Source organism: Esox lucius, chromosome 14 (genome assembly GCF_011004845.1).
Source record: "Esox lucius isolate fEsoLuc1 chromosome 14, fEsoLuc1.pri, whole genome shotgun sequence".
NCBI classification, from domain to species: domain Eukaryota; kingdom Metazoa; phylum Chordata; class Actinopteri; order Esociformes; family Esocidae; genus Esox; species Esox lucius.
Genome location: NC_047582.1, coordinates 31,811,329 through 31,838,461, shown reverse-complemented (window position 1 = coordinate 31,838,461; position 27,133 = coordinate 31,811,329). Strand labels below are relative to the sequence as shown.

The following is a 27,133-nucleotide window of genomic DNA, read 5'->3' as shown; positions in this document are numbered from 1 at the left end:
AAGGTAGAAAAAATGAACTAAAGAATGATACAAAACACCTTTATTCAGTTAAGTTTATTCAAATAGTCAATGACAGAAAGCACAGAGAACTGGTGATGTTCACATTTTGGAAGAATCTTTTTCACAGGTAACAGAAGTAGTCTACTATATTACCTCATGTATTTTCTTTCCTCTGTACAAAAACATTGCGTTCAAGTGACACTTAAACACATTTACTCATGCCTCCTAAGACCTGGGATGGTATGCTCTAACCCTCGGGCCAACTCTCATTCTTACACCCGTCCGTGCACGCGGAGATGGCTGTCTGGGTGTCACAACGGCACCGCCACACTCCCTCTGGCAAACATCCCGGGAGACAAAGTTGTTGGCGTTACCTTGACACCCGCCGTACCAGAACTGTGTACAACTCCCGGTGGCCGAGTTATAGTAGAAGCGGGATGTCCAGTCAGCACAGGGCCCATCATCACGTGACAGGTGGCACATATGGCTGGACCGAGCGTAAGTTGGTGCTGAGGGGCCCTACAGGGGGCAACAGAGCAAAGGGTGAAGGTCACAGCTGTCAGAGACATTCGGTCGGGGTGGGTTATGGGTAAGAGAGTCACGATGTGGGCGCAGCTCTTACTGTGGCTGGGTGATAGTCAGGACATCCCGCCCTTGCATGACCCTGAGCAGTGGTCACCCCATCCAAGCAGCAACCGTACCTGGCAATGGGAGACACACACAGGGAAGACGTACATTAGATAATGACAACAACTGGTAGCTGTTTTTACGGAGGAACTGATGGCTTTTTAGTCAGGGTTCGTACAGTTAAACCGGTAGATGTCATCATGGCTGTTACAGACAAAACTGATAGCTGTAATTTGGATTTTGTCCAGTGGAAGCTGTAGCTGTTTTGAGGTTTATACATCTGAATGTCAGAGCATCATCAGACACAGATGAAGTATTTTCCTGTATTAAAAAAACGACTTTCATTGGTGACTCCCCACTGAGTTTGACGTTTTAGTCCAAGACCTGGCCACATGTAAGCACACCAAACCAGCCGCCACTGCGTCATAAACAGGCGCTCACAAAGACAGACGATGCATAAACAGTCACCTGTCTCAAGGTCAGGCTAATAACTGTGATGTCTCTAGTTGACCCGGTCGTGTCATAAGCCTGCCATCGCCCTGTGTCCGTTCTGAGCCGTGCCACGCCATCTTAGCCTAAACCTCTCGGGGACCTCGTCACGCCCTCCTGGGCAGACCCCGGGGCTTACCGGGAGTGCACACAGTCGTGTGCAGGACAGCCCTCTCCTCTGTGGCCGCGGGCGGCTGTGTGGCCGTCGGGGCAGCAGCCGTAGAATGACTGGGCACAGTGAGGACCAACCACAGCCACTCCATGGGGCTCGTACACTGCGGTAGCGGCTAGAGAGAGGAAACCCCGTTAAAAGAGAAACACACCGGGTTAGATATTCAGAACTGAAATACTCAGTTAGGGCTAGAAAATAAGACAACATTGCCAAAGCAGGCAAATATTTAGTACAATAGTCCTGTAGATTTTTTTTTTTTTTTTAAGTGTTTTAATATTTCTGAATATTTATGCATTTTTCTTATTCATTTTTCATATTCTGTCTTTGAGTGTCCGAAGGCAGTCAACACACAGTTTTGGTAAGATTGCAACACACACGCACACACGCGCGTACCTGAGGGGTCATAGGGAACAAATCCTCTCAGAGTGCTTTCATGTCCTCTTGGGTCATCAACACTTGGTAAACCTAGATAGGAACCAGCACATTAATACATATAAAGACACACACACAACTACGCACGCACACTCACAGTGACTGTGCTTACTCTGGGCCCCAGGGCAGGCCTGGGTGTTACAGTGCTCCACGCTGAGGGGTTTGGGCTGGGGAGCACAGCTGTTGTCCTCATATGGGTTCTGGTCGGGGTCCATACAGACTACCCTCCTCTCCCGCACCCCTCCACCACATATCTTTGTGCACTGGAGGGGAACCGGGCCATCAGGACCCACAGGGAAAGAGAGAGAGAGAGAAAGGGAGAGAAAGACACAATACGTTTTCAAATAATCTCATTATTCATGGATGCGTGCATTTTCTTTTTTACTCAGATTTTTTTTTTCTCCCGAATATCATATCCAATTAACGGTCAAGGCCCTGCTTCATCTAAGCAACTCCCAGTGGACCTGGGACAGTCAATATCGAGAAATGCATCTTCTCAACCACATCCAATGCCATTCTGGTTCTTATCACTCTGGCCGCTCAAACAGTGACTCAGAATCAGAACCCTTGTGCGCCAGATGGAACACAGCCTCCAGTCTTCTACCTCAACTGAGCTCTCAGGCACATAATCTTCCACAAGGCATTACCAGAACGTACTGAGGCAAGGCAACCAAATGCATTTGCTAACTCCCAAAAACCTGCATAGTGCTGCTCAATTGCACTCCCCTGTGCGGGCCATAAGAAGGATTCTAACTCTGATCTCTCAATGAGGCAGCTACCTGCAAAGCATGTAGGCCTTTACCGCTGCGTCATTCAGAGGCCCATTTTACATGTGGTTCATTAATGTGTTTGTGCAGCCGATGATTTTGACTCTATAGCACATAAAAGAAAACGTGCTTTGTCTCACCAGTCCGAAGTCGTTGACGTGCCAGCTGAGGTGGGCGTGACAAGCCGGCTTGCGGCAGGCCTGGACAGAGGGCGGGCGGGTTAAGCCACTGCAGGCGTGGTCGTCAAGGTGCTCTCCCTCTGGCCCCACACAGAACACCTCCCTGGTCTGCTGGCCTTCCCCGCAGGTCACTGAGCACTGGAAACAGGCAATGTCAAATTAACACCTGTTAGTCAATAGTAGTAATGCTGACTCACTGCCACCTGTTCCCTTACACAAACGACATGCTTTGCCGCCCCCTGCTGGCAGCTACTTCCCCGGACTCACCACGCTGTAGCTGGACACACTGTACTCTGCACAGTGCTGCTGGCTGCAGGCTTGCTGGCTGGCTGGCCTGAGCAGGCCTTGGGAGACGCAGTAAGAGTCGTCCACCACATGAGGCGCTGTTGTCCCCTGTGACGTGCACTGGACACTGCGGTACTGCGTGCCTCCGCCGCAGGGGGCCGAGCACTCCGACCAGGCGCTATGCGTGTAGGTGTACGCCAGGGACTCCCGGTGACGGGGGCTGGTGACGGGGGCGGCAGGGGCGGGCTCCACGTCGCGGTCCACGCCGAGAATCTCCCCATGGCTCACCGCCTACACAGGGGACCGGGGAAGAAGACGGAGTGAACGTAAAAGTGTAACACATGTACAATGTAGCAATGTACTGCATACCAGTGGTTCAGTTACAGTACCACACACTGGGCTTTGCTCCGCCCAAAATGCCGCCATAGTGCCCCGACAGGTTCATTTTACCACTAAACCTGAAGTTTCATCAGTCCTCTTTTGGATAAGCTAAGTGCGGGTCCTTGAACCCTTGGTTGGGAACCACAGCTATATAGCATACTATGTCCCAACTGACAGCACTTTGCAAACGCGCACGTGTGTGTGTGTGTTTCCGTGTGGAGTGTGAGCGCGGCGTTGTCTGAATGCCCCCTGATAGAGGTGACACAAGGTCAGCACGAACCCTGCAGACGCCATCGATGCAGATGTCACTGCGGCCCACATAGCAGGCTGTCCCGTCCACCACGGCCGGTCTGTGTCTGTAGAAGAAGTTCTCTCCACGGGGGACGCAGTTCAACTCACAGGGGTTGGAAGCTACACTTGTCGGCGGCGTGTGTTAGTCAGTAGGTAAACAACACACATAAGCCAGAAGGTAAACAACACATATAAACCAGAAGGTAAACAACACATATAAGCCAGAAGGTAAACAACACACATAAGCCAGAAGGTGAAGAACATACATTGGGGAGAACAAGAACTTGATACACTGCCAATTTTGCAGGTTTTCCTACTTACAAAGCATGTAGAGGTTATCAAGTACTTATCATAGGTACACATCAACTGTGAGAGACAGAATCTTAAACCAAAATCCAGAAAATCACATTGTATGATTTTTAAATAATTAATTAGCATTTTATTGCATGACATAAGTATTTGATCACCTACCAACCAGTAAGAATTCCGGCTCTCACAGACCTGTTAGTTTTTCTTTAAGAAGCCCTCCTGTTCTCCACTCATTACCTGTATTAACTGCACCTGTTTGAACTTGTTACCTGTATAAAAGACACCTGTCCACACACTCAATCAAACAGACTCCAACCTCTCCACAATGGCCAAGACCAGAGAGCTGTGTAAGGACATCAGGGATAAAATTGTAGACCTGCATAAGGCTGGGATGGGCTACAGGACAATAGGCAAGCAGCTTGGTGAGAAGGCAACAACTGTTGGCGCAATAATTAGAAAATGGAAAAAGTTCAAGATGACGGTCAATCTCCCTCGGTCTGGTGCTCCATGCAAGATCTCACCTCATGGGGCATCAATGATCATGAGGAAGGTGAGGGATCAGCCCAGAACTACATGGCAGGACCTGTTCAATGACCTGAAGAGAGCTGGAACCACAGTCTCAAAGAAAACCATTAGTAACACACTACGCCGTCATGGATTAAAATCCTGCAGCGCACGCAAGGTCCCACTGCTCATGTCCAGGCCTGTCTGAAGTTTGCCAATGACCATCTGGATGATCCAGAGGAGAAATGGGAGAAGGTTATGTGGTCTGATGAGACAAAAATAGAGCTTTTTGGTCTAAATTCCACTCGCCGTGTTTGGAGGAAGAAGAAGGATGAGTACAACCCCAAGAACACCATCCCAACCATGAAGCATGGAGGTGGAAACATCATTCTTTGGGGATGCTTTTCTACAAATGGGACAGGACGACTGCACCGTATTGAGGGGAGGATGGATGGGGCCATGTATCGCGAGATCTTGGCCAACAACCTCCTTCCCTCAGTAAGAGCATTGAAGATGGATCGGGGCTGGGTCTTCCAGCATGACAAGGACCCAAAACACACAGCCAGGGCAACTAAGGAGTGGCTCCTTAAGAAGCATCTCAAGGTCCTGGAGTGGCCTAGCCAGTCTCCAGACCTGAACCCAATAGAAAATCTTTGGAGGGAGCTGAAAGTCCATATTGCCCAGCGACAGCCCCCAAACCTGAAGGATCTGGAGAAGGTCTGTATGGAAGAGTGGGCTAAAATCCCTGCTGCAGTGTGTGCAAACCTGGTCAAGAACTACAGGAAACGTATGATCTCTGTAATTGCAAACAAAGTTTCTGTACCAAATATTAAGTTCTGGTTTTCTGATCAAAACTTATGTCATGCAATAAAATGCAAATTAATAAAAAACATACAATGTGATTTTCTGGATTTTTGTTTTAGACTCCATCACTCACTGTTGAAGAGTACCCATGACAAAAATTACAGACTTCTAGATGCTTTGTAAGTGGGAATACCTGCAATATCGGCAGTGTATCCAATACTTGTTCTCCCCACTGTACATAAGTCAATGGGTAGACGACATACGTTAGTCATTCTTCGTTAAATATGATAACTTGAGTAAATTATCAGTAGTGTTTTTAGAATTTACATTTTCCTTAACATTGACTGGTGACTGACTTGATGTTGTTGTTGGCCAATCCTGCCAACAGTGATCACTACCCAAATTTAGACTGTGTACAACGAAAGAAGCGGAGACGCCTTTGCGTATTGACGATGAACATTGACGTGCACATATGAAGTATATACAGGGTCATTGTTCCCAGTGAGCTGTCTGTTTTCCTTTCCGTCTATGTTCAGACTGTAACGTGTACGCTGTACCTCCATGGTAAGGTGTCCAGGAGTAGCGCTTGCCCTGAAAGTCCATCTGATCGAACTGGGCACATTGCTCCTCACGGAAGTCTCTGGAGCCTGGCGGACAAGCCTGCATAGAGCCATTATCCATCACTCAATAGGTGTTCACATGTAGTGTGAGTGGGTTTGTGTGTGAGTGTGTCTGTGTGCGTGTCTGGGTGTACCTGTGTGTTACAGGTGCGGTAAGATTTAGAAGACCCCAAGCAGTTGTGTCCTCCGTCTGTCCTGCAAATCAGAAAGAAGGAGTGTCAGAAAGACACAGCGATCGTCAAATGCCTTATATAAATCAACCGAATGTTATGAAGCCCTTTCCATACCAGCAGCTGGCATGAAGCACCTATGCCTTTTGTTTTAAACTCTGAAAAGCTCCGTAGCGGGGTTCGGAGCCTAGGTAGAAAGAAACCTAGAGAGGAGCCAGAATTTGAGTTGTAGCCTGTGCTCTCCTAGCGGCACCGGGCAGAGATCACAGGAGCACACGACCTCATAAGGTCATCAACACATTCCTACATCCAGACGACTGGCGGGTCAGTGATTACCAGTGGTCTGTGTCCGGGCGACCGTGGTTCCCCCATCCCCCCCGCGTCTGTTTCCCTCTCACCTTGCCGTGATGCACTTCCTGGTCCTCACGGCCAATCCTGTGCCGCAGGGGCGGCTGCATGGCCCATAGGGCCCGTACTCCCCCCAGTAGTCGTTGCTCGGCGCCGTCAGCTGGAAGACAGAGGCAGTGAGCCCACCAAACACCACCGGGCCCCGGGCCCCGCGTGAAACCAAGTGTACAGTGTGTCCCAGGGAGGGAGTGACCGAAATGCTGTTACCACGCACCGTTTCCTCTCCCTGCAGCGCTTATTCTTTCACCGTTCTAGTTATTTTTGGAAGGAGAACCGTCTCGATGTAGCTGCATCATCAACGTCGGCTTGAACTGAACAAAAACTGTCTCAAATTGAACAAATATGTCTTTTATGTGGGTGTTGCGGCTACTGTGTGATTCATTTAATCGTATTTCCTTTTTTATATTTTTGATTTTTCTAATGTTAGAGGGGCACTGTGCAGAATCCTCCCACAAACCGTTACATCTCGTTAACTAGACCAAATTATAATCCAGTTTTCTGCCTCTGATGTTTCAGCCGATGCTACAGATCCTCATAATTATGAACCTATAATTATAATTTAAACCATATAAACCATTATAAACCATAATTATGAATCCTCATAATTATTCTATGTGACACATAAACGATCGCACAGGACTGTCTCTGTGGAGACTGTCAAAAACAGCAAAAGGAGTGAATCCTCATGCGGTGCAAAGCGCAGCACAACGTTAAGTAGCTTCCCCCAGATCAGAGCTGTTCTAGTGAACACTGCAATTTTCCTTTGTCTTTTTTCATGGTTGTGAAGTCATTTTTGTTTGTCTTTTTTTCATGGTTGTGTAACTAGTGAAACTGTAGGGAGTATGAGGAGACCACGCACTGACAGATGCACCGGAGAGAAAGTTTAATTACCTCAGGCATTCGGATCCATTCGGTAGAGAGAATTTATTTGAGACATCAACTAAAACATTAGCTGCACATGTGATCTGGTCATTCGTGCATGTATTTATGCAGGTAGTACAGTACTTTTATTTTTTGGTATTTTTTCTTTACAAATAGCCCCTTTAAATGGGTCACTTACAGAGAATGTCGGCGCTGCCAGCAACTGCAGGAGCACCAGGACCTGCAGGATGTCCATGTTGGCTGGAACTGTAATGACATTTATGTTTCAGACGGAGACACAGAGAGACAATACCTGGCAGTGACATTATAAAACCCTTTTTATTATATTCAGATATGGTTACTAAATAGATTGAGTTTAATTATATACCAGCTGAAGACAAGTAGAGGCTTTGGAAAAAACGAAGATGGACATTTACCAACACATCATCCAGAGGTATAAATCTCATTGCTAACACAAAGTTTATGACTTTATTAAATGTTTTAAACTCCAATAACTACTTCACACAGGTGACGCTTTTGCATGCAGACCAATGGAAGACAGGGCAAAGCCTACATAAATGCCTATAATTGCCCAAAATAAGTTTTATTATTGTTACAAATGTTATTATATAGAATAAATTGAAATCATTCAACTGTACCTTATCAAGACCTCTGAGGCTGCAATTCCCTGTCAAGCTCCTTGGAAGCACGTGCACTCACCACGACACAGGACTGGGAACTGACCGGGAATGACACAGTGATCTGCCATTTCAACAACTCTGCTCTCAGGGTTGTCAGCTAACAGGGGTCTGGTTTCAGTTAACTCCTTGCATGAAATTAGCACCTTTCGTGTTCAATTCACATGGATCTTTTTAACATGGAGTTCATTTACAACCCCTGTTTTTCAAAAAAAAGTAGGGACACTGCATAGAATGGAAATTGAGAAAAATAATGCAACGATGTGCAAATCATTCAAACCTTGTATTCAATAGAAAAATAATACGAAGGCAACATATGAAATGTTGAAACTGAGGCATTTGATTGTTTCTTAAAAAAAGATATACCCATTTTGAATTTGATGCCGGCAACATGTTTCAAAAAGGTTTGTCCTTTTGTTCAGTTGTGCACCCTCTTTCTATTCTGGATAGAGTCAATTTTCGCTGTTCTGTGAAGGAAGTTGTATACAGCATTGTACGAGATCTTCAGTTTCCTGGCAGTTTCTCACACGGAATAGCCTTCTTTTCATAAGAGTTTCAGAAGAAAGTTCTGTTTCTGGCCATTTTGTACATGCAATTAACGCATAATTGATGATGTTCCAGATACTCAACTAGTCTAAAGAAAACTAGCTTTATTGCTTCTTTAATTGGTACAACAGTTTTCAGCTGCGCTAATATAATTGCAAAAGGGTTTTCTAATGATCGGTTAGCCTTTTAAAATGATAAACCTGAACTAGCAAACAACGTGCCATTGCAGGGCCTCTGTATGACTATGTAGATATTCAATTTGAAAATCATCCATTTCCAATAGTCATTTACAACATTAACAATGTTCACACTGTATGGTATTTCTGATCAATTTGATGTTATGTTAATGAACAAAATGTCATTTTCTTTCGAAATCAAGGACATTTCAAAGTGGCACAACTTTTGAATAGTAGTGTATATATTTGAGATAACATTTGCATGTGAAGGGTTTTTCAACGGTGTCTATTTACTTTGAAGAGTATTTGACACATCAACCTTGCGGAAACAGCGTGTTTTTGGCCAATTACCACAATTCAACTTGCTGGCACCTGACCCACCACAGGCACTTGTTTATTGACCCATGTCCTAGTTCAATATCTTAGAGACCGCTGTCCTAGTTCAACATGTTGGAGACCCATGTCCTAGTTCCACATCTTAGAGATTCCTTTCCTAGTTCAACATGTTGGAGACCCATGTGCAAGTTCAATCAACACCAAAGGCAAAATTCAGTACCAGGTTTATAATTTGAAGGAAACATTTATTCAACAACAGTTTCAATAGAACGAGGTTGAATTCGCAGTGCAGGTGGGAGTACCTTACAAGACAATGAAACCTTTTTGCACACCACTGAAATGATCATTCACAGCACTGAAATGATCATTCACAGCACTGAAATGATCATTCACACCACTGAAATGATCATTCACACCACGAAATGTCCGTTACATGGTAATTATCATGAAAGCCTAGAAGGTGATTGGTATACTGAAGCCTATTTAGAGTCTAGATAACTGATTCACATATCTGTCATTTCAGAAGCTTGCTGCCCAAACATTCAGTGTGTCCATAGGCTTGCAGTGGTGTCACGATGAATTGTTCTTACACCTATTGATACTCAGTCTAGAGCCAATTACAGAAAGTCCTAGGATTAAGATTACACTGACAGAGACGCATGGGACCTGTTTCACATCACAGTCATGAGGTACAGAGCCTGTGTGTTTTCCTCTGTAGGCATGCAACAATATTTCTGCTCTAATGTGGACCTGTTGCTCTCGGGTTGCTGCTGTTTTGAACCTGATTCCTTGTTCCCACGTATCATTCTTCTCGGTGGTCTGAGGTTTCCTTTCCTTACAAATCTATATGACAGTTTGGAAAACAAAAACACGGGTAAAGCGTCCAGCCCAGTGAATCGCTTTAGGTGGTAATTTCCAAGATATTTTTGGTGCGGAGCCACAGAGGAATCCTAGACCCGTCTTTGCGCCTCGTTTTAAGACACCCTGATCTGTGCTACGGCAGCGTTAGAACCGGTTCCCATGCCACGTCTCCAACAGAGGGGACGTTATAGCGGAACATGCAGCCACACGGAACCCTGGAATGTATACTTTAATCTAATCAGTAGGCTATCAATCCTGGGGTGAGGAGAAGAGGGAGAGAGGGATGACGAGAAAGGCAGACAGATAGACGGAGAGACGGGGGGAGGGGGCTTGGACTGGCTTGGACCTCTGACACTCTTGTTGGGTACAAACTGATTTACTGTCAGTCCAGTGAACAACATTGTCCTCAATCGGTTGACGTGGAAGAGAATCTGTGGACAACCTGAAAGAGCTCAAGTCACACCAGGTACTGTAGATGTATTTTGGTTTCTGGGTTAACACCCTTTATGCCATATGATCGCATTAGCTGTCAACTAAAGGCTAAACATGAGTTCAAGAAGCTAACATGAGTTTTCAGGTCCCAAGACAGTTCAACGCAGGCTCAATGTAGACTCAAACATGCCCCTTGATTTAATCACTTAAAGTCCCAAGTTGTTACATTAAAAAGCTAAAAATACTCTCTACATTCACTACCTAAGCCACAGAACAACTGCCAGAAACACCCTTCTCGACTTTTCGATCTTCGCCGTTCCAAACCCCAACCATAGTCTTCGCCCTCTGATGTATCCTTTGGCGTTCAGCAGAACAGTCTCTGGCTGAATCTGAATCAGTTAGTCTTTGACGGGTTGCTTTCAGTAGTTCACGCCATCCCAAAACCTTTTACAGTGCAAATCAATGGCCCTCACTGCCTGTGTCTCTGCCCGTCAGAGCTGCCGGTTGAGCTTCTGCGCTTGCCTCACCTTGGAGTCGAAGGTGTACTTGGTGTTCCGAAGCTCCCCCAGGGCCTCCAAAGCCCACTGCAGGTCTTGGGACAGCGCCTCAAACTTCTCCGCCAGCTCCCTCCTCTCCTGTCGGAGCTCCACCACTGTGCAGGTCAGCTCTGTCATGCTGGGGCCACAGCAGCCCCGGAGCTGCTCCACCTCTGACAGGAGAACTTTCATGCCCTTCATCAGCTGCTCCAGGCGCTCAGGAGACTCCAGCACCCGGCAGTCCCCCATCCCGGCGTTGGGCCGGTCTGTCAGCCGGTGGCACGCCGGAGAAACCCCGCCCCCCCGCTCTCGCCACTCCCGAGGGGACAGACCGTGAGAGCAGGTTGAAGAGACTTAACAGGGTGACCGCCGTCAGCTGCCGCGGATCCACAGACAGAGGAGAAGGTTTCTTCCAAAGAAGCAACCTAAATGAGGTGGTGATCTGAGGGCCAGGAGGTCAACAAGGAGAAAAACCGGGTGAAACAGTTGTAGAGAGTTGAGGAGAAAATGCTAGAAAACGACGACGCTAGGCAGAAGAGTTGGGTCCTGGTCTGAGTTGGGTCCTGGTCTTCGTCTCTGAACACCTGTAAAAGGTTTTAAAGCATACTGTAAATACAGATCTCAAAGGTAATCCTGTCTATGTGTGTGTGTGTGTGTGTGTGTGTGTGTGTGTCTGTCTGTCTGTGCGTAAGTGCGTAAGCTCAGCCCTTTCGGGAGTCTGCTGCCCACTAATCCCCTGACTCAGCTGACCCCCCCCCCCACCCACCAAAGCCGTGCCCTCTCACCTGACTGACCGGCAGATTAGTGACAGAACTCACCTGAGTCTCACAGACACACACACACACACACACACACACACACAGATGTAGAAAGACACAGTCTCACACCCAATGGTGCAAATCTATGGACACTTGCAAATACACCCATTCTCACACACGTGTGCGCACACACACCCCACACTTTACCTCCTCATCTCCTTTTCCTCTCCCAGGGTCATTAAGCCAATCATTGTAACTGGGAATTTAACCGGACTGAGAAACTGAGAAGACAAAAAGCTGCAGTTAGTTTGACACTGAAACGATTATGAATGTGTCTCCATCCGTTGAACACTTGGACACCCCTCCTACTCGACACTTTTCAGCAAAATTCACTATTACAAATTAAACACTAAGCAACGAACCAGCCCCATTAATCATTACCCTGGAATACCTTCAGGCCACGGAGAGAGACTGTGAAAGAGAGAAAGACAGACAGAGAGACCGTCTTTTCTGAGATTAGTGCGACTGTTGTAACCGTATGTCCTATCGAAGGGTTCAAATCCAGTTAAACGTGATTGTCCCTTTCACAGGTGAGTTATGGCTGGTGAGTTATGGCAGGTGAGTTATGGCAGGTGAGTTATGGCTGGTGAGTTATGGCAGGTGAGTTATGGCAGGTGAGTTATGGCTGGTGAGTTATGGCTGGTGAGTTATGGCAGGTGAGTTATGGCAGGTGAGTTATGGCTGGTGAGTTATGGCTGGTGAGTTATGGCTGGTGAGTTATGGCAGGTGTAGTGAAAAGCTGGGATTACTAGTTCCAATAATGCAGAAGTATTTCAAAACAACTCGATACACTGATAATTAATAGAATTGTGATCAAAATCTCAGAGCAAGAAAAGTGAAAAAAAGTGTTCATCAATAAGATAATTAAATATGCATTAATAAATAACTAAGTTATGTTGTTCTCATGGATAGTAATTCCTTGAGAAGTTATATTTGCGAGTGAAAATGTATTTTGGGATGTATTGGCTTAATTGCATTAATTTAAAAAAAAGCATTTGTGGCCAACACTCTCAGGGAATAAACAAATTAAGGAATGTGGTTCTAATTGCCATAGAGCAAACATGTTGTTTATGGTATTGGAAGAGGAATGAAATGGGAAGTTTGGGTGAACACTGAAAACTGAAGCCTAGCAATTTGCCTCGGAATTATACGGTACATGTGATATCTCTATAATCCAAAAATAGAAATCCTGCCCATAAATGCCCTGAATAAAATAATCCTGACTCAGAAGTACGACAATTGCACATTTGGTCCTACACTTCTTCACAAGATTCTGATGGCAGCGCTGCAGTCTGCAGTAACGAAGGAGCTGAGAAAACAACTATTTCAAGACAAAACCTCACACCCTCATATTACCTCAGAATGTTAAACAAATGTGTTTAACTTGCCTACAACTGTCCAAGACGTTGAGCGTTTTCCTCTTATGAACCTCCAAGGCCTTATTTGTGTTTTCTTAAAACCAAGAAAAAGCTTATGAGTTAATTTGATATAGATAGTTTCTTCTTGTTACTGTGTGATTATATATACTGTACATATAGTATATTTATATAGAGTTTTAGACATTTTGTGGAATATATTTTCACTTTATTGGTAGAGATGTCAAGAAGAGGTTGACAAAATGCTGTGTGGTGGATTTGAACCGACCAGTATATGTCCACTCTAGGCAGTGACAGCCCTCACCTTTTGGGGCTCTAAGCAAAAAAAAAAAAAAAGTGGCCTAAGTGACCGCTTATGTCACTTATACTTAGAACAAGCCCCAGACCCTAGGCCACTACTGACTTTTTAATTGCATTTATACAGTCATTCAGGCCCTAACGCTACTCACTTAACCAAGACTAGACTAAACCGGAATTTGTATGCGCTGGAATAAGGAGCTCACGCTCAAGCCTTTTAGTGTTCAGATTGCAGACCTACATCAGGGCTAGAAGTGTTTAAATTCAAGCTTGTGGGATCAGGTGGCTGTGCTAGACTAGTTGATCTTACCCTGTGAAAGTGAATGAACACGGAGCTCATCCACCAATCAGATTCTATTCCGTCAACATGGCCTGTCCCTTTGCAGAAAATCCAACTGATGTTGTGCGCCGAGCATTACAAAAGAAAACAAATTACTGGACTATGAAAAGATCCTGTCGACCATTCAGAAACAAAATAATCTAGATCTGAAAATGCAGCGACTCGCTTCAGGGAATCCTGAATTTGTTGAGGCGTTTTCCCAGAATAGCACCCTGATTGTCAGCTATCCCTTTTCCCAGCAGAGGGCGTGAGTGTCCTGCCAGCCAGAGAAAATATTCTACCAGGTCTCTGTGATTTTCAATGTCAACTGATAGGGATTATTATTTAGACTACCCTGATGATTCAAACTCACTTTTTCAGCTTTATTATCATTCAACATGTCAGTCAGATTCCTTCCATTACAGAATTTTTTCAAAGCTAATTATGTTTTTTTTGTTTTGTTTTTGTACATTTGCACAAAAAAAAACTATGATTCATCCCCTGCCAATGGGTATGCTGAAACTTTTAACATGTCAATAGCCTAGCTGAAACTTTTAACATGTCAATAGCCTAGCTGAAACTTTTAACATGTCAATAGCCTAGCTGAAACTTTTAACATGTCAATAGCCTAGCTGAAACTTAACATGTCAATAGCCTAGCTGAAACTTAACATGTCAATAGCCTAGCTGAAACTTTTAACATGTCAATAGCCTAGCTGAAACATTTAACATGCTAATGGGCATGCTGAAACCTTAAACATGCGGGAAATAATGTGGGAAATCTGTGTGAGCCACAACTGATGCACTGAAACAATCATAAAATGTTTTGAAATCCTTTTTAATCGCAGCAACACAAAGGATTAGGGACATACATACTACTCGCTCAACCAAGACGTTTAAACCAGAATGCGCCAGAGGAAATGTTAGTTATCACTGCTCTTCAACCTTCCTGTTCATGGGACAATCAATGTGACAATGTTAATTTAATGTAACAGCATTTGACTGATAATCAGTATGTATTCATGCCAAACGGGATTTAATGTGAGCTAAAACATTAATTAAACAATTAATCTTCTGGATTACCAGTATTTTCACATTAAAGTTCCTCAAAACTACCCAATTTAAAAACCACTACATAACATCTCCTCAACTTTTCCATCTAACTCAACCCAACCTATACTCCTCCACCTAACACCACCCAATCACACCTCCTCCACCTAACACCACACCAAGTCTACTCCTCCACCTAACACCACCCAATCACACCTCCTCCACCTAACACCACACCAACTCAACTCCTCCACCTAACAACACCTGAACTCCTCTATCAAACACAACCCCACCTTAATTCCTCCAACACCACCCAATCTAATACCACCCAATCTCAACACTTCCATCTAACACCACCCAATCACACCTCCTCGACCTAACACCACCCCAACTCAACCCCTCGACCTAACACCATTTTAACTCCTCTATCAAATACAACCCCACCTCAATTCCTCCAACACCACCCAACCTAATACCACCCAATCTCAACACTTCCATCTAACACCACCCAATCACACCTCCTCGACCTAACACCACCCCAACTCAACCCCTCGACCAAACACCACCATAACTCCTCCATCTATCACCACTCCACCTAAACTCCCCCATCTAACACCACCCCAACTCAACCCCTCGACCAAACATAAATAGATAAGCTTTCGGCCAGTGAAACCAACTAATACAAGTGAATAAATACAAAATCTCTTTGTAAAATATAAATAAAAGGGTATTTGGGAAAAGTAAGTAGAGAATTTAATACACACGTAAATATGCATACTGTAGGCTTTGACATCATTCAAAACAGCAAGGTTGCTCACATTCTATAATACTTCTGCTTACAGAGAAATAATTAGGCTACTGTCTAGCATGAATTGAATGATAATCCCTTATGGAGTATTTTAATTGTATACAGATTGTTCAATTAACAATATCAGAAGCATAGAATAAATACAGAAGACATCTTCACACTACGCACTGAGCTGAGGTCATGGTGTGTTCTAAACAACTTGGCATTGCCGAACTGACTGGGATTTTGGTTTTAACATTCATCCAATTCAGAAGTTAAAGTCCAAATCTCAACACGTTATTCTAGAGCTCGGATTTCTTGGACCTTAGGACATATTCAGAGTCCTTGGTTGTCTTGAACACACCAGACATTTAAATCACCTTCACTAAGGCACCAAATATTTGAAAACAGACTAAAACTCACAAACACCATCACTGTAGGACTCACAAACACCATCATTATTAGTTGAAAAACATTGACAATTGTTTTTACTGCGTGACCTAATAAACACGACCTTGCTGGTGTCGGTCTGTGTTACAGTATCAATGGACTAGGGAGTCGGGTTCTCCTAAATGACATTGAGCATCTTCTCTGGTCTTTCTCTGCTGGTGTTGGCCACGGCGTTCCTCTGGTTTATCTCCTCTTCAAGATAGCCTTGCTTCATGATACTGGTCATGTACTGGAACAACGTCTGTAGGGCAACACAAAGGTCAAAACAGAAGACAACAAAATACATATCCTATGTTCTAGTACTTCGGCAGTTTTTCTGATTTATGTAAATTATTTATCCTAGTGTGCCAAAAACCAAACTACTTTCTCTTGTCCCACTAGCAGAATAAACTACAGGTTATACTTACAGTTGTTTTTTGCATAGATGTTCATGGCACTCTGGTTTACAGAGACCACAATAGGCTTGGAAATGTAATCAAACTTTTGAACGGCCATATCTACAAAGCACAATGCCAGTGTATTTAAAACGCTCCCCTATAACAACCTCTTGAGGTCCCCTGCTGTAAAGGACAGTGTTCCCAGTCAACAGGTTTTACTGACAGTGCTGTAGTAGGCCTGATCACTGACTATGACAGGAGAACTATGGACGTCTGGTGGACCCCAGAATGGGAAAGGTTGAGAACCACTACGCTTATCACACACTTACACACAGTCTAAGCCCATGCACGGGCACAACAAAAAACACACACACATTTCCACTTCACATAGCTGCTGCGACTCTAACTCAGCACAGCCACTTCATAGGCCAGCTGTCTGGTGTCTACTATTTATATCCCTTGATGTAGTCCTGTATCTCGGTAAAAAGCCCAGTACATTACCCTGTCGTATTTAACTGTTGTTAGTAAGCGATTAATAAATAACCTGAAGTTGTTTCAGCTGTGCCGGCTCTGAAATAGTTCAAATACAGACGATGACTGCGGAGAGGTTTAAAAAGTCCTAAACTTGAGGATGTAGATGTTTACCTTCAACTTTCACTGAAACTGACATGGTCAGTCCACTAGATGTCACTGTTTTCTCACAAACATCTTGTTTGTTCCTGATGCTAATGCACTTTTAACTTCATTTACACCAAATAAATATGCACAATTCACACATGCCCTATAGCTCTCCTGAGTAATTATAATAAATAATAATAATAATACATAGCTGAATAGGTTATTATATTTGTATTAAAATTTAATCACAAACAATATTTATTGTCAATTCTACAACTATGCAAAAAATATATGTCTTATCAAGTATATCAAGTAATTTGTCTATTTCCATTGCCAGATTATTTAACTTATTTCAAGCAAATACCTCCTCAAATATAATTACTGTGACAGGGTCGGTTTGAGCTGGAGCTCCCAACCCAGCCACAGCACAAGGCAGCAAGCAAGTGCGGGGCGATGAGACACAACCAGGAACACCTAGCGGAATAATGATCTGTCTCCTTCTCCCATATAAAACAGATGCCATTGACGAAGGCGCGAGAGGAGGGCTGAGAGACGAACCGCCGGATTGAGGCTGGAAAAAGAGAGGAGAGAAGAAAGACGCCGGAGGACGAGCCGGTTTTGACCAGTTTGGTTTTGACCAGTGCCAGAGGAGTCCATTTGAGTTCTGTTGTTTATTTCTTTGTTTTTCTTGGTTTCAACCGGGATCAGTGACCACCTGGTGGATGGACCCAAATAAAGAAATACAGGAAACAATTGGCAACAGAATCCCTGTTTCATCTGACTCTTTTTATTTTTCCACCTGTCCTGCCTGGTGAACCGCAGACCCATTGTGGGGTATTGACTGGTTTTCGGATCGCCTCGGACCCAACCAATACAGTGAAACTGCACATTTTAGTGGCCTTTTATTGTGGCCAGCCTAATCAATCAATCAATCAATCAAATGTATTTATAAAGCCCTTTTTACAACAGCAGTTGTCACAAAGTGCTTTTACAGAAACACCCGGCCTTAAACCCCAAGGAGCAAACAACAGTAGTGTTGAATTTCAGTGGCTAGGAAAAACTTCCTAGCTGGGTTTGGATGGACTGTTTACCTTCCAAGCCTCCTCCACTTCGGGGGTCCAGTTGTCCTTCAGGATCGGCTGAACGGCTCGAATAAACTCCGCTCCCACATACTGAAATAAACCCAGGGGACACAATCAAAGTCCTGGAAGGTCATGAATGTTTGACAAACAGACCGCATTGACTTAGAGATATCTGACGAATCGACATCCATCGGGGAACAACAAACCAGATTTTCCATGACGCTATCACACAGTCGAAAACCTAGATAGAGAAGAGTGAAGCACGATGGGCTCCAAGAATGTCTCCAGACATTATCACTGATCCGGTTGTGAGTGTTCCTCGAAAGAGCGTGCTCCGTTCGTCAACTGAGGTAGAGCTGGGACTGTATTTTCTAGCCATGGAATACTTGACCTATTTAAATCAGAACTGATTAAGATGACATGAACATGAGGGCCCTTATCCTGGATCAGAATTAATCTGGTACATCAGGCGAGCCGGACACACCACTGGGTTTCACAGACCCAGCTCAACACCTACCATGTAGTACTTGGGCGGGGCGCTGTAACGGCAGTGGCCCTTGCCCAGATCCAGGATCATTTGGTCCAGTCGCTCCGTCTGGTGAAGTCTGGCCACACTTTTCTCAATGAAGTGCATTATCCTTTAAGACACAAAGAATGAAGTGCATTATCCTTTAAGACACAAAGAATGAAGTGCATTATCCTTTAAGACACAAAGAATGAAGTGCATTATCCTTTAAGACGCAAAGAATGAAGTGCATTATCCTTTAAGACACAAAGAATGAAGTGCATTATCTTTTAAGACACAAAGAATTAAGTGCATTATCCTTTAAGACACAAAGAATGAAGTGCATTATCTTTTAAGACACACAGTATGAAGTGCATTATCCTTTAAGACGCAAAGGAAGGCCGCTGGTCGAGATCCTCGGAAGTAGAATAGTCCTTGTGAGACGCGTTAAGTCGGTTGGACTGACACAATCGTTGACACAGACAGACAGTAACACAAGGGGCAGTAGATTTCAGTCATTACGAAGACCCCCCCCCACCATGCTACAACTGATTATGCAGATGTTTCCAGATATCACCTTCTGATTGGAGTTGCTCTATATGAGAAAACATGCTGTTTTGTCAATGTGTCTGCAATTTCATTAATCGTTCTTTAATGTTTTTTTTCTTTTTAAATTGCTCTTCTTGGTCTGGTTGATGTCATGTGATGTTCTGTCTGAAACAAAAATTTCTGCTGATGCTCCTGTCTCCAGGTCTCTCTTGAATTTTTTTTTTCCAACTAAACAAACCTAGTTAAATAACGGTTTAAAAAGGCATCGGAACCACTGCATCATCAAGGCTCTGGTTACCTGAATGGATTGCAATTGGTTAGGATGATAAGCATGGAAAGGGAATGAATGCAACGGGCATTGTCAGTCAGGTTTATGCTACGCCCGTTCTAACAGGATCTTCGGCAGGTATTCCATCTAAACGGGAGCATACCAGAATAGCAAACATTCTGGTATGGAACATCACAGTGAGATTCCACAACATTCTAATTTGCCATGCGTTACCATTTGAATACCTCCCTTACCAGCTTTGGAAGGCAGGTGAAATGTGGGCTGTTGTGAGAACACAGGAAGTAAACACTGGGTTCAAATATCTACTGTTTGCTGGCCCCAGACAGCCGATAACAGTCCGGTCACGCACAGCTCAAGACCGGGCCGGGAAAACCAACTGACACGTGATGGCTGACAATGGACAATGATGACACTTCAAGGGGCCTGACATTACTATGGTACCTTGGAAACTTGGGCATAATATGAACGCATGGGAATTTATTCTAAGCATGTGGGCCATCTGATTTTACAACTAACTGCACTTGATAGACCAGACCCGAATCCATTCACCCTGGGGAAAAAGAAAAAAAACAAACAGCAGGGAAAAAATAGCAATCTCAAGCCTTCCCATAATGCAGTGTGCAAATACAATCAGAAAACCAGGCCCCCACCATCCTCACAGCTTCTGCACTAGACTGGGCGATGACGGGATGTTAATAGGATGAAGGTGGCAGGTAGATGGTGAAGGATGAGAGGTGGATGAAGGAGGGAGTTGATGGAGTTCACTCACCGTAGACCGTGGGTCTTCAGCTCCTTGCTGTACCTCAACCTCTCCAGGTCCTCCACATCTCGGAACAGGAAGAAAACGTCTTTGCATTCCGGATGGGTCTCAAACAACCTGTTGCCACGACAACAGATAGACTTTTCACAGCACACTCGAGGGGTGGGGTTGTTACTATGATTATTAGATTCACTGGCAAATATTGCTCTGTGTGCTGTTCATTTCCCCGCACACTGGAGACAATTACAATTTAGTTCTTTACCGACTTCAATTGCAAATGTGAGCTCTGGGAAAGATCACAATTGTTACTTGGCGAAGCATGAACTCGACCTCAGACAACCTCGGCACTAGGTAGAAAATTCTCGATTATGTGACGAAAACTGCCCTTAGATACATGTTATGCGATTAGAGAACAGCCCTGCTGTGGGTCGTAATGAGGGCTGAACCACAATTTCTTGAAGTGTTGAAGGCCCGCGGTGTACCACCACCTTCTTCTAGTACAGCTAATGAGCTCAAGCACGCCATTCAAACAAAGCCAGCATGGAGTCATATTAATCTGGTAACAAGACGTTAGGGCTGCGCAACAACTCTACCTCTAGGCAACACGCAGTAAAGTGGTGTACTCTGTACAGTTTGGCTCCCCATTTGAACCGCACAGAGACGATTCACCTCATGATATCAGAGGACAAATTCTGGATGATGAAAACGGAAGCTTCACGTTCTTATTTGACACTTTTTTTTTCGGGGGACCTCTTGGTTGAAGAACACTGATCTTAGTTCCCTGTCTGTGTTCTTAGCCAGCGGGCTAGGTGGTGGCGGGCTAGGTGGTGGCGGGCTAGGTGGTGGCAACACAATCGATTACACTCAGGTGTGAATTGTCTCTTGCGGCATGTGGCTGATCTACTTTCATCGATTGCAGCGACACGCAGCAGAGCAGGCAAGAAGGGCCTTGGCCTGTCATGAATCTCTGCAGCTCTGCCAAGGGTTTGTTACTTTAATTGGGTGGTGTAGGTTGAACTCAATTACCCAGGATTTTTTTTTTAAGATTTCAGTCATTTAGCAGACGCTCTTACCCAGAGCGACTTAAAGATTAAGTGTATACATTTTAAAAGATCTGGGTTAAACAGCCACACAGTTTGGTAGTAGGTGCATTCTAATCAATTAATTAGTTTTCTGCAAAGGTCAGTGCTGGATAGAAGATCGTACAAATATCAACTATAAAAGTTTAAAAAAGACAGACAGAGGTGGAGGCGGTGGAACTATTAGTTCTCTGTGAAAAGGTTAGTTTTCCTGTGTTTTTTAAGTCAGGTGGAGACTCTGCTATCCTGTAGCCTCCAGGGGAAGCTGGTTCCACCATTGAGGTGCAAGGGCAGAGAAGAGTTTTGACTGTGATGATTGGGAACTGCCCCGAAGGGGTGGGACAGCCAAGAGACCACAAGGGGGTGAACTGAACCCTCATGGGGATGTAGGGTTTGAGCATTGCATGAAGGTAGGGAGAAGCGCCTCTTCAATCAATCAATCAATCAATCAAAATGTATTTATAAAGCGCTTTTTACAACAGCAGTTGTCACAAAGTGCTTTACAGAGACACCCGGCCTTAAACCCCAAGGAGCAAACAACAGTAGTGTTGAATTTCAGTGGGTAGGAAAAACTCCCTAAGAAGTTCGAATTTTAGGAAGAAACCTAGAGAGGACCCAGGCTCAGAGGGGTGACCAGTCCTCTTCTGGCTGTGCCGGGTGAAATATTAAGAGTCCAATTGGAATAATAAATACATTTCTCTTGGCTAAATCCAGAGTATATTTGATTTTAGACTAGGTCAGAAGTATGACCAGGTGGACAAGGACAGGAACAGCAACGGTCCCCCCAAACCAGGTAATCCGCAGGTGTGGACCAGGACCTCATCTCCTTCTAAAATTTAAAATTGGAGGAAACTGAGAAAAGTTAGTAGTACATCCCTCATGTCCCCCAGCACAATAATATAGCAGCGTAACACCTTGGAAACTGAGACGGGGGGGTCCGGTGACACTGTGGCCCTACCCGGGGGAGGCCCCGGACAGGGCCCAACAGGCAGGAAATCAATCCAACCACATTGCCAGGCATCAACCAAAGGGACACCCACCAACCGCAACCCCCCCGCAGGCAAGTTCCAACCTCCCAGACAGGTTCATCACAGCTCCAGTTGTTTTACAGTTCTTAATTATTGCCCTAATAATAATGAACGTTTCAACTTTTTACAGACCTTGCCTGATTTGTGAAGGTATTCATTTGTGTTCCCCGGCCTTTGGCTTGTTAATGTATGACCAAAGGTCTTCGGTTTGCTTAGATATTGTTGTACTTTATAGACACTGGAGGGAGAAACACACCAAATTCTCCCTTAAATTATCGTAATTGCAATTGCTGTATCATTTTATATACTTCATTTTCCAAGACTAAGACCGTTTTGTTTCCAATCTTTAATACATCACCTACTCTCCAATATCCACAGCTTTGCCACTTCACCTGTTATACGTTTGTCCCAGGAAGGTCCCCAATGCATATCTCAAGACTTCAGCTGAAATGACAAACCTTCCCTATTGGTTATCAGTAGCACCCACCAGCCAACCGGCCAACCAACCAACCAATCTCTTAAGCAGCAATTTCTTGCTTCATAAAACATCCAAATCCAACACTCAACCTTCTGCAGTACTCCCTTTTAAGAATTTTTAAGGCACGGACACACGCACGTTCACACCCACACGCACACACGCGCGCACGCACGCACGCGCACACACTCCGGTGGGAGGCAGACTGGCACCATGCTGGGGTGATGGTCCAGAGGCACAACCCATTAAAGGCCTAACTGCCACGGCCAGAGCTACGGATTAACAGCCTGTTAAAGCCTTATCAGCGAAGCCTTTGTGTTTTGGGGGTTTAAGCAGACCTTCATTTCCCTCTCAGGAGGTTTATCGGGCGCCCCCCCCCCCCCCCGCAACACGTTTTGGCATCAGTTGACTTATTAGGAACAGGGTGTCTTGAATGGCACCCGGACCCCTAGAAGGCGCACTAGTTTGAGCCGAGCCCCTATGTAATAGGGTTCCATTTGGTGTGGCACGAGACTTGCAAAAGACTTAAAAGGGACAGTGGCTTTTATGTTGGCGTTTATTTTTCAGACGTGTCAGATGTAACTCAGCAAAAATGTTGACCTGTTTAGATTCGCACATTTTTATCAAGCCAAAGATTATTGCTGGAACGGCAGTCGTATGTATAAAAAAATAATGCACTTTGCCAATAAAGGGGAAGTGCTCAATGTGGGTCAACGCATCACAACTTTATGCCCAATTTTGTGTTTTATTAACACTTGTATGCGGCGACAGTGAGAGAGAGAATCTTTTGTTCTACTTGGCCAGTATACCAGAGTTAAGAAGTGTTTTTAGGCCGACTAGGAGGCAAAGTTGCTGGGTATCTCCCAGACTCATTCTGTGAACACCACCCTGCGAGATATCGCGGATATCTTCCGGACACCACCCTCCGAAGGAGCCTTATTGCTATTATAAACTAATTACCAACATAATTGGCACAGTAAACAAGTAATAAAATCTGCCTCATTCCAATTGTATAATTACTGAGTGGCATGAACTTCAGCCAATCAGCATCCAGGGCCCAGACAACCCGTTTCATAATTCTTAATACACAGCCTAATGATAGGTTAGTTGGTTGCCACTGACGACGTGATTGCGCAGTAAAGACAGATATTTCAGTACTGCCTTGACATTTGCCTTGTGATGTTGGACCTTATCATGAAATATTTTGAACAGATATGAAGGAGAGAATATGCTCATTTGAAGTAAAGCCTGGATGCTAGTTCCAATGTTAAATCTACTAATAATTTGACTAAAGGAAGGTACATATAGCACTTTGCAGAGCTTTTGTAACCCGGTGACATGCAGGCAGGAAAGGCATTTCATGCCAAGTCATAAAATTACAGTATTTAATGAATAGCCTAATTCGAGAAAAGTTTTTTTTTTTTTAAAAGCAGTTTCTATTACGTATTTTAGCTGTAATCTAGTCTTTATAATACGTATGGTAATAATGAGAGTGCGTTGAGCCTTATAAGAACCACAGTGGCATTGGATGTGCTTCGGAGTACAACATCTTCCAAGCACATTCATCCATCACTGTGTTGAATCGATAATTCAATTGAGTGCCACCAATACAAGACACCGGGTACTTGACAGACAATACAACGCATGGGTAGCTATATTATCTATCAAATAACCATTTGTTAGGGCAATTAGTCAATGACAGTCAGTTACGTGGCATGCCACCATTGGTTGGCGCATGAGACAACCATCTGAATTTCACCCATGCTGGGCAGAGGAGCGTAATACACATTTGAATGTCTATGTTGCCTTCAATTTCCCTGACAGCTATATTTTCTTCTGTGTTTACTTCAAGCTTAAACACCAAGGTTGGTCATGTAAATCACAATTATCCATCCATTCCTGACCCCAACACAAACGAGTGTGGGGATGGTTGTATTTCTACTAGGTGATTATATTTTGATACGGCATTAGCTCTAAATTGCCACTGAAGCAGCTGTGTGTCCACTTATGACAAATGGTTACAATAACTTATTACGAAAGGGAATTAATCAAATCATTGTTTAAAATCAGATATAGAGCTACGTTTGGATTAAAGATTTTTTTTAAAAGCATGTTTTTATCTTAAATCAATTTCACCAGCACAGTTAAAATTACTCACCCGACAAACATAATAATGCCAACTTTTGCGATGTTCTCTTGAATGACTTTCCAAGTATCTTTTATGAGCTCCTTGTGCTCTACCGTTAGATGCACAATGGGTACATCTTCCTTCACGTCCATGACTTGTTTTGGAATCAAACCTGATATTGCGCAGCCCATCTCCGGCAAACTACAGTAACAACAATAACAAACGTGTGAAATTACATTCAAATTATTACGAAAATGATCAAATGTTAATTCCATGTGGTGTAAAAGCTCCCATTTTCAGAGGAAATATTATTGCGTGTGGAGTCTTCGGGCTATCTGAGCATTGTCCAGTGCGCATTAATTGACAACGGTCAAACAGAGTTTTCAAGCTGTTTGCAGTATTGGGGCTGACAGCAATGATTACGTTATTTTTTTTCTGCTCCAGCCCAAAACGGATACGCGCATGCACGACCGCGTTCTAGAATACTGACACGTTGGCTCTAATAATTTTGCATCATAGCACACTGCATTTAATGAAGGACGCGCGCTGTTTTGGGAATTTTGTAAAGGTGCGCGTTTGCGTTGTAGGTCCACCGAGATATTTTAAAATAGTTTAACTGAATCTCGCATACGACGCTACTTGCGTAAATTTAGTCTTAGAGAATTTGTCAATACGTCCAACTGGTCCCACAACCATGCCAGCCTATGACCTCCAAATCTGGCTTCTAAACTTGCGGATGAAAGGGTGCGGAACACCTAACTAGTAACGAACTAATCTCAGCGTCTGTGTACTACCATTAAGCCAACTTAAGGTCCTCAATGTTAGGCTTACTTGAACTTACTTGAACAAATAAAACCACGTAGGCCTACGTAAACCTTAAAGATAACCTGTTTGTTGAATTGAAAAAGGACAAATATTGTATTTAGTTAGTTTATGTAGCTACTGAGTTTAGGTGTAAAGACACAACGAACCTTTCACCATGCGCCACTATTTTTGCTATGTACATTGATATGCCATTTCAGACCGATAACATTCCATCGATCAAACTTTGTAGACCACCATTCTTAGTATAGCTGCCTTTAAACTGTATTTTTTTTTATAATCATACCCGAGAGGTTTCTATTGCAATACAGCAAGACATAAAAAATAAGTCATTTGTTAAACTAATAATAATAATGAGGGGATAAAATAAAATAAAAATACAAACAAATATTTGAGATAGTTAATCAAATGTTGAGAAAATTTAACCCTAACCCTATGAAAAAAAATCACCCAAAAAGGTTAACCTCACAAGCACAGAGGAAGATCTAGTTGCAAGACTCAGTTGCAGCATCACAATTGCAACTGAGCCACACATACTTAAAATTTCCTTGGCCTAATCAATAGATTTGTCCAGTCCCTCCCATGGGACTTGTGACATTGTAAAGCATGTGCATCAATTCTTGTTGTTGCTTGCTTTTTGAGATTTGCTTTTGAGCAGTTGTCACTTTGTATAAATTACATTTGATTGATTGACGTGTCATTGGAAAGAACAAGTGTACCAACCTAAATGCTCCCTATAGTGAAAGCAAGCAGATATAAATCAATTATTAATTGACATATTTTCTAAAGCTAACATAATAGAATTTGCCATTTCCAAAAAGTTTACAAAAAACGTTATGACAATAAAATAAAATTCCAATATGTGAATTGTAAAGCAGTTAAATTCTTGCAGTGGAACATATAATTTATCCAAATTCAGCTTTAAAATTTGTTTCCTACCTTTTGATAATGTGTTTCTCAATGAACGCCCTGACTGTAGGGCGCTGATGAAATCCTCTGTCTCTCCAGTCATCCCATTCACTTCTCTATCACAGAAGAAAGGAGGGACAAAGTCCATGGGGTCCTGGATGTCCACCAGGGTGTTGTACATGCTTCAGAGGAGAAGATAAGTCAGTGTCTCTGAGTAAGAGACCAAACATTCTGGTAATGAAAAGCGCTAATCCTTGTAGATCTAAGGAATGCATTTTCTAAATTTTCCCAGTCTCCTCACGTTTTAAATTTAGGAGGACATGAGGTCCTGGCCCACACCTGAGGAGTATCTGTCATAAAAGACCCGTTGCTGTCCCTGTCCAAAGTCCTCCTGGTTGTGTTGCAGATCAAGACGATACCTGACGATTTCAGATGTCACTGTGCTGACACCCCCCCTCCCCCATGTTGTCCCTGTCCTTGTCCATCTGGTCATGCTTTCGACCTGGACTAAGTTTAAATAGACTCTGGCCTT

The 27,133-nt window shown here is 43.9% G+C and overlaps 2 protein-coding genes across 4 annotated transcripts; both read right to left on the bottom strand.

The window, feature by feature from the left end:
• Positions 1 to 88: 88 nt before the first annotated feature.
• On the bottom strand, positions 89 to 8,307 carry paplnb (papilin b, proteoglycan-like sulfated glycoprotein). Its single transcript, XM_010889515.2, has 13 exons — positions 7,959 to 8,307; positions 7,499 to 7,566; positions 6,429 to 6,538; positions 5,995 to 6,055; positions 5,798 to 5,900; positions 3,613 to 3,743; positions 2,934 to 3,242; positions 2,628 to 2,804; positions 1,833 to 1,983; positions 1,682 to 1,753; positions 1,256 to 1,403; positions 623 to 701; positions 89 to 519 (listed from the first exon to the last, which is right to left on the bottom strand). Exons 2-13 carry the CDS (start codon positions 7,553 to 7,555, stop codon positions 226 to 228), a joined length of 1,692 nt encoding a protein of 563 aa, XP_010887817.2. The 5' UTR covers positions 7,556 to 7,566; positions 7,959 to 8,307; the 3' UTR covers positions 89 to 225.
• A 7,172-nt stretch (positions 8,308 to 15,479) lies between these two features.
• LOC105021698 (cytoglobin-2) lies at positions 15,480 to 26,867 on the bottom strand. 3 transcript variants are annotated; one of them, XM_020053151.3, is made up of 6 exons: positions 26,632 to 26,867; positions 24,901 to 25,071; positions 20,170 to 20,277; positions 18,575 to 18,695; positions 18,067 to 18,147; positions 15,480 to 16,221 (listed from the first exon to the last, which is right to left on the bottom strand). In XM_020053151.3, exons 2-6 carry the CDS (start codon positions 25,059 to 25,061, stop codon positions 16,099 to 16,101), a joined length of 594 nt encoding a protein of 197 aa, XP_019908710.2. In that variant the 5' UTR covers positions 25,062 to 25,071; positions 26,632 to 26,867; the 3' UTR covers positions 15,480 to 16,098. The 3 variants fall into 3 exon arrangements, with proteins under 3 accessions (XP_019908710.2, XP_019908708.2, XP_019908709.2); XM_020053149.2 differs by lacking the exon at positions 26,632 to 26,867 and having other exon boundaries at positions 24,901 to 25,562; XM_020053150.2 differs by lacking the exons at positions 15,480 to 16,221; positions 26,632 to 26,867 and adding an exon at positions 18,264 to 18,448 and having other exon boundaries at positions 24,901 to 25,562.
• Between the last annotated feature and the right edge of the window lie 266 nt (positions 26,868 to 27,133).

Coding starts and splice junctions, on each gene's coding strand:
- paplnb (XM_010889515.2), bottom strand. CDS start 7,555: ATGGACATCCTGCAGGTCCTGGTGCTCCTGCAGTTGCTGGCAGCGCCG. Junction 5,901..5,994: donor ACCGCACCTGTAACACACAG/GTACACCCAGAC, acceptor GGCTCTATGCAG/GCTTGTCCGCCAGGCTCCAG. Junction 1,404..1,681: donor TGTTCCCTATGACCCCTCAG/GTACGCGCGTGT, acceptor TCCTCTCTCTAG/CCGCTACCGCAGTGTACGAG.
- LOC105021698 (XM_020053149.2), bottom strand. CDS start 25,145: ATGGAATTAACATTTGATCATTTTCGTAATAATTTGAATGTAATTTCA. Junction 20,278..24,900: donor GGCATTATTATGTTTGTCGG/GTGAGTAATTTT, acceptor TCGTGGCAACAG/GTTGTTTGAGACCCATCCGG. Junction 16,222..18,066: donor AAGTGGAGGAGGCTTGGAAG/GTAAACAGTCCA, acceptor GTTGCCCTACAG/ACGTTGTTCCAGTACATGAC.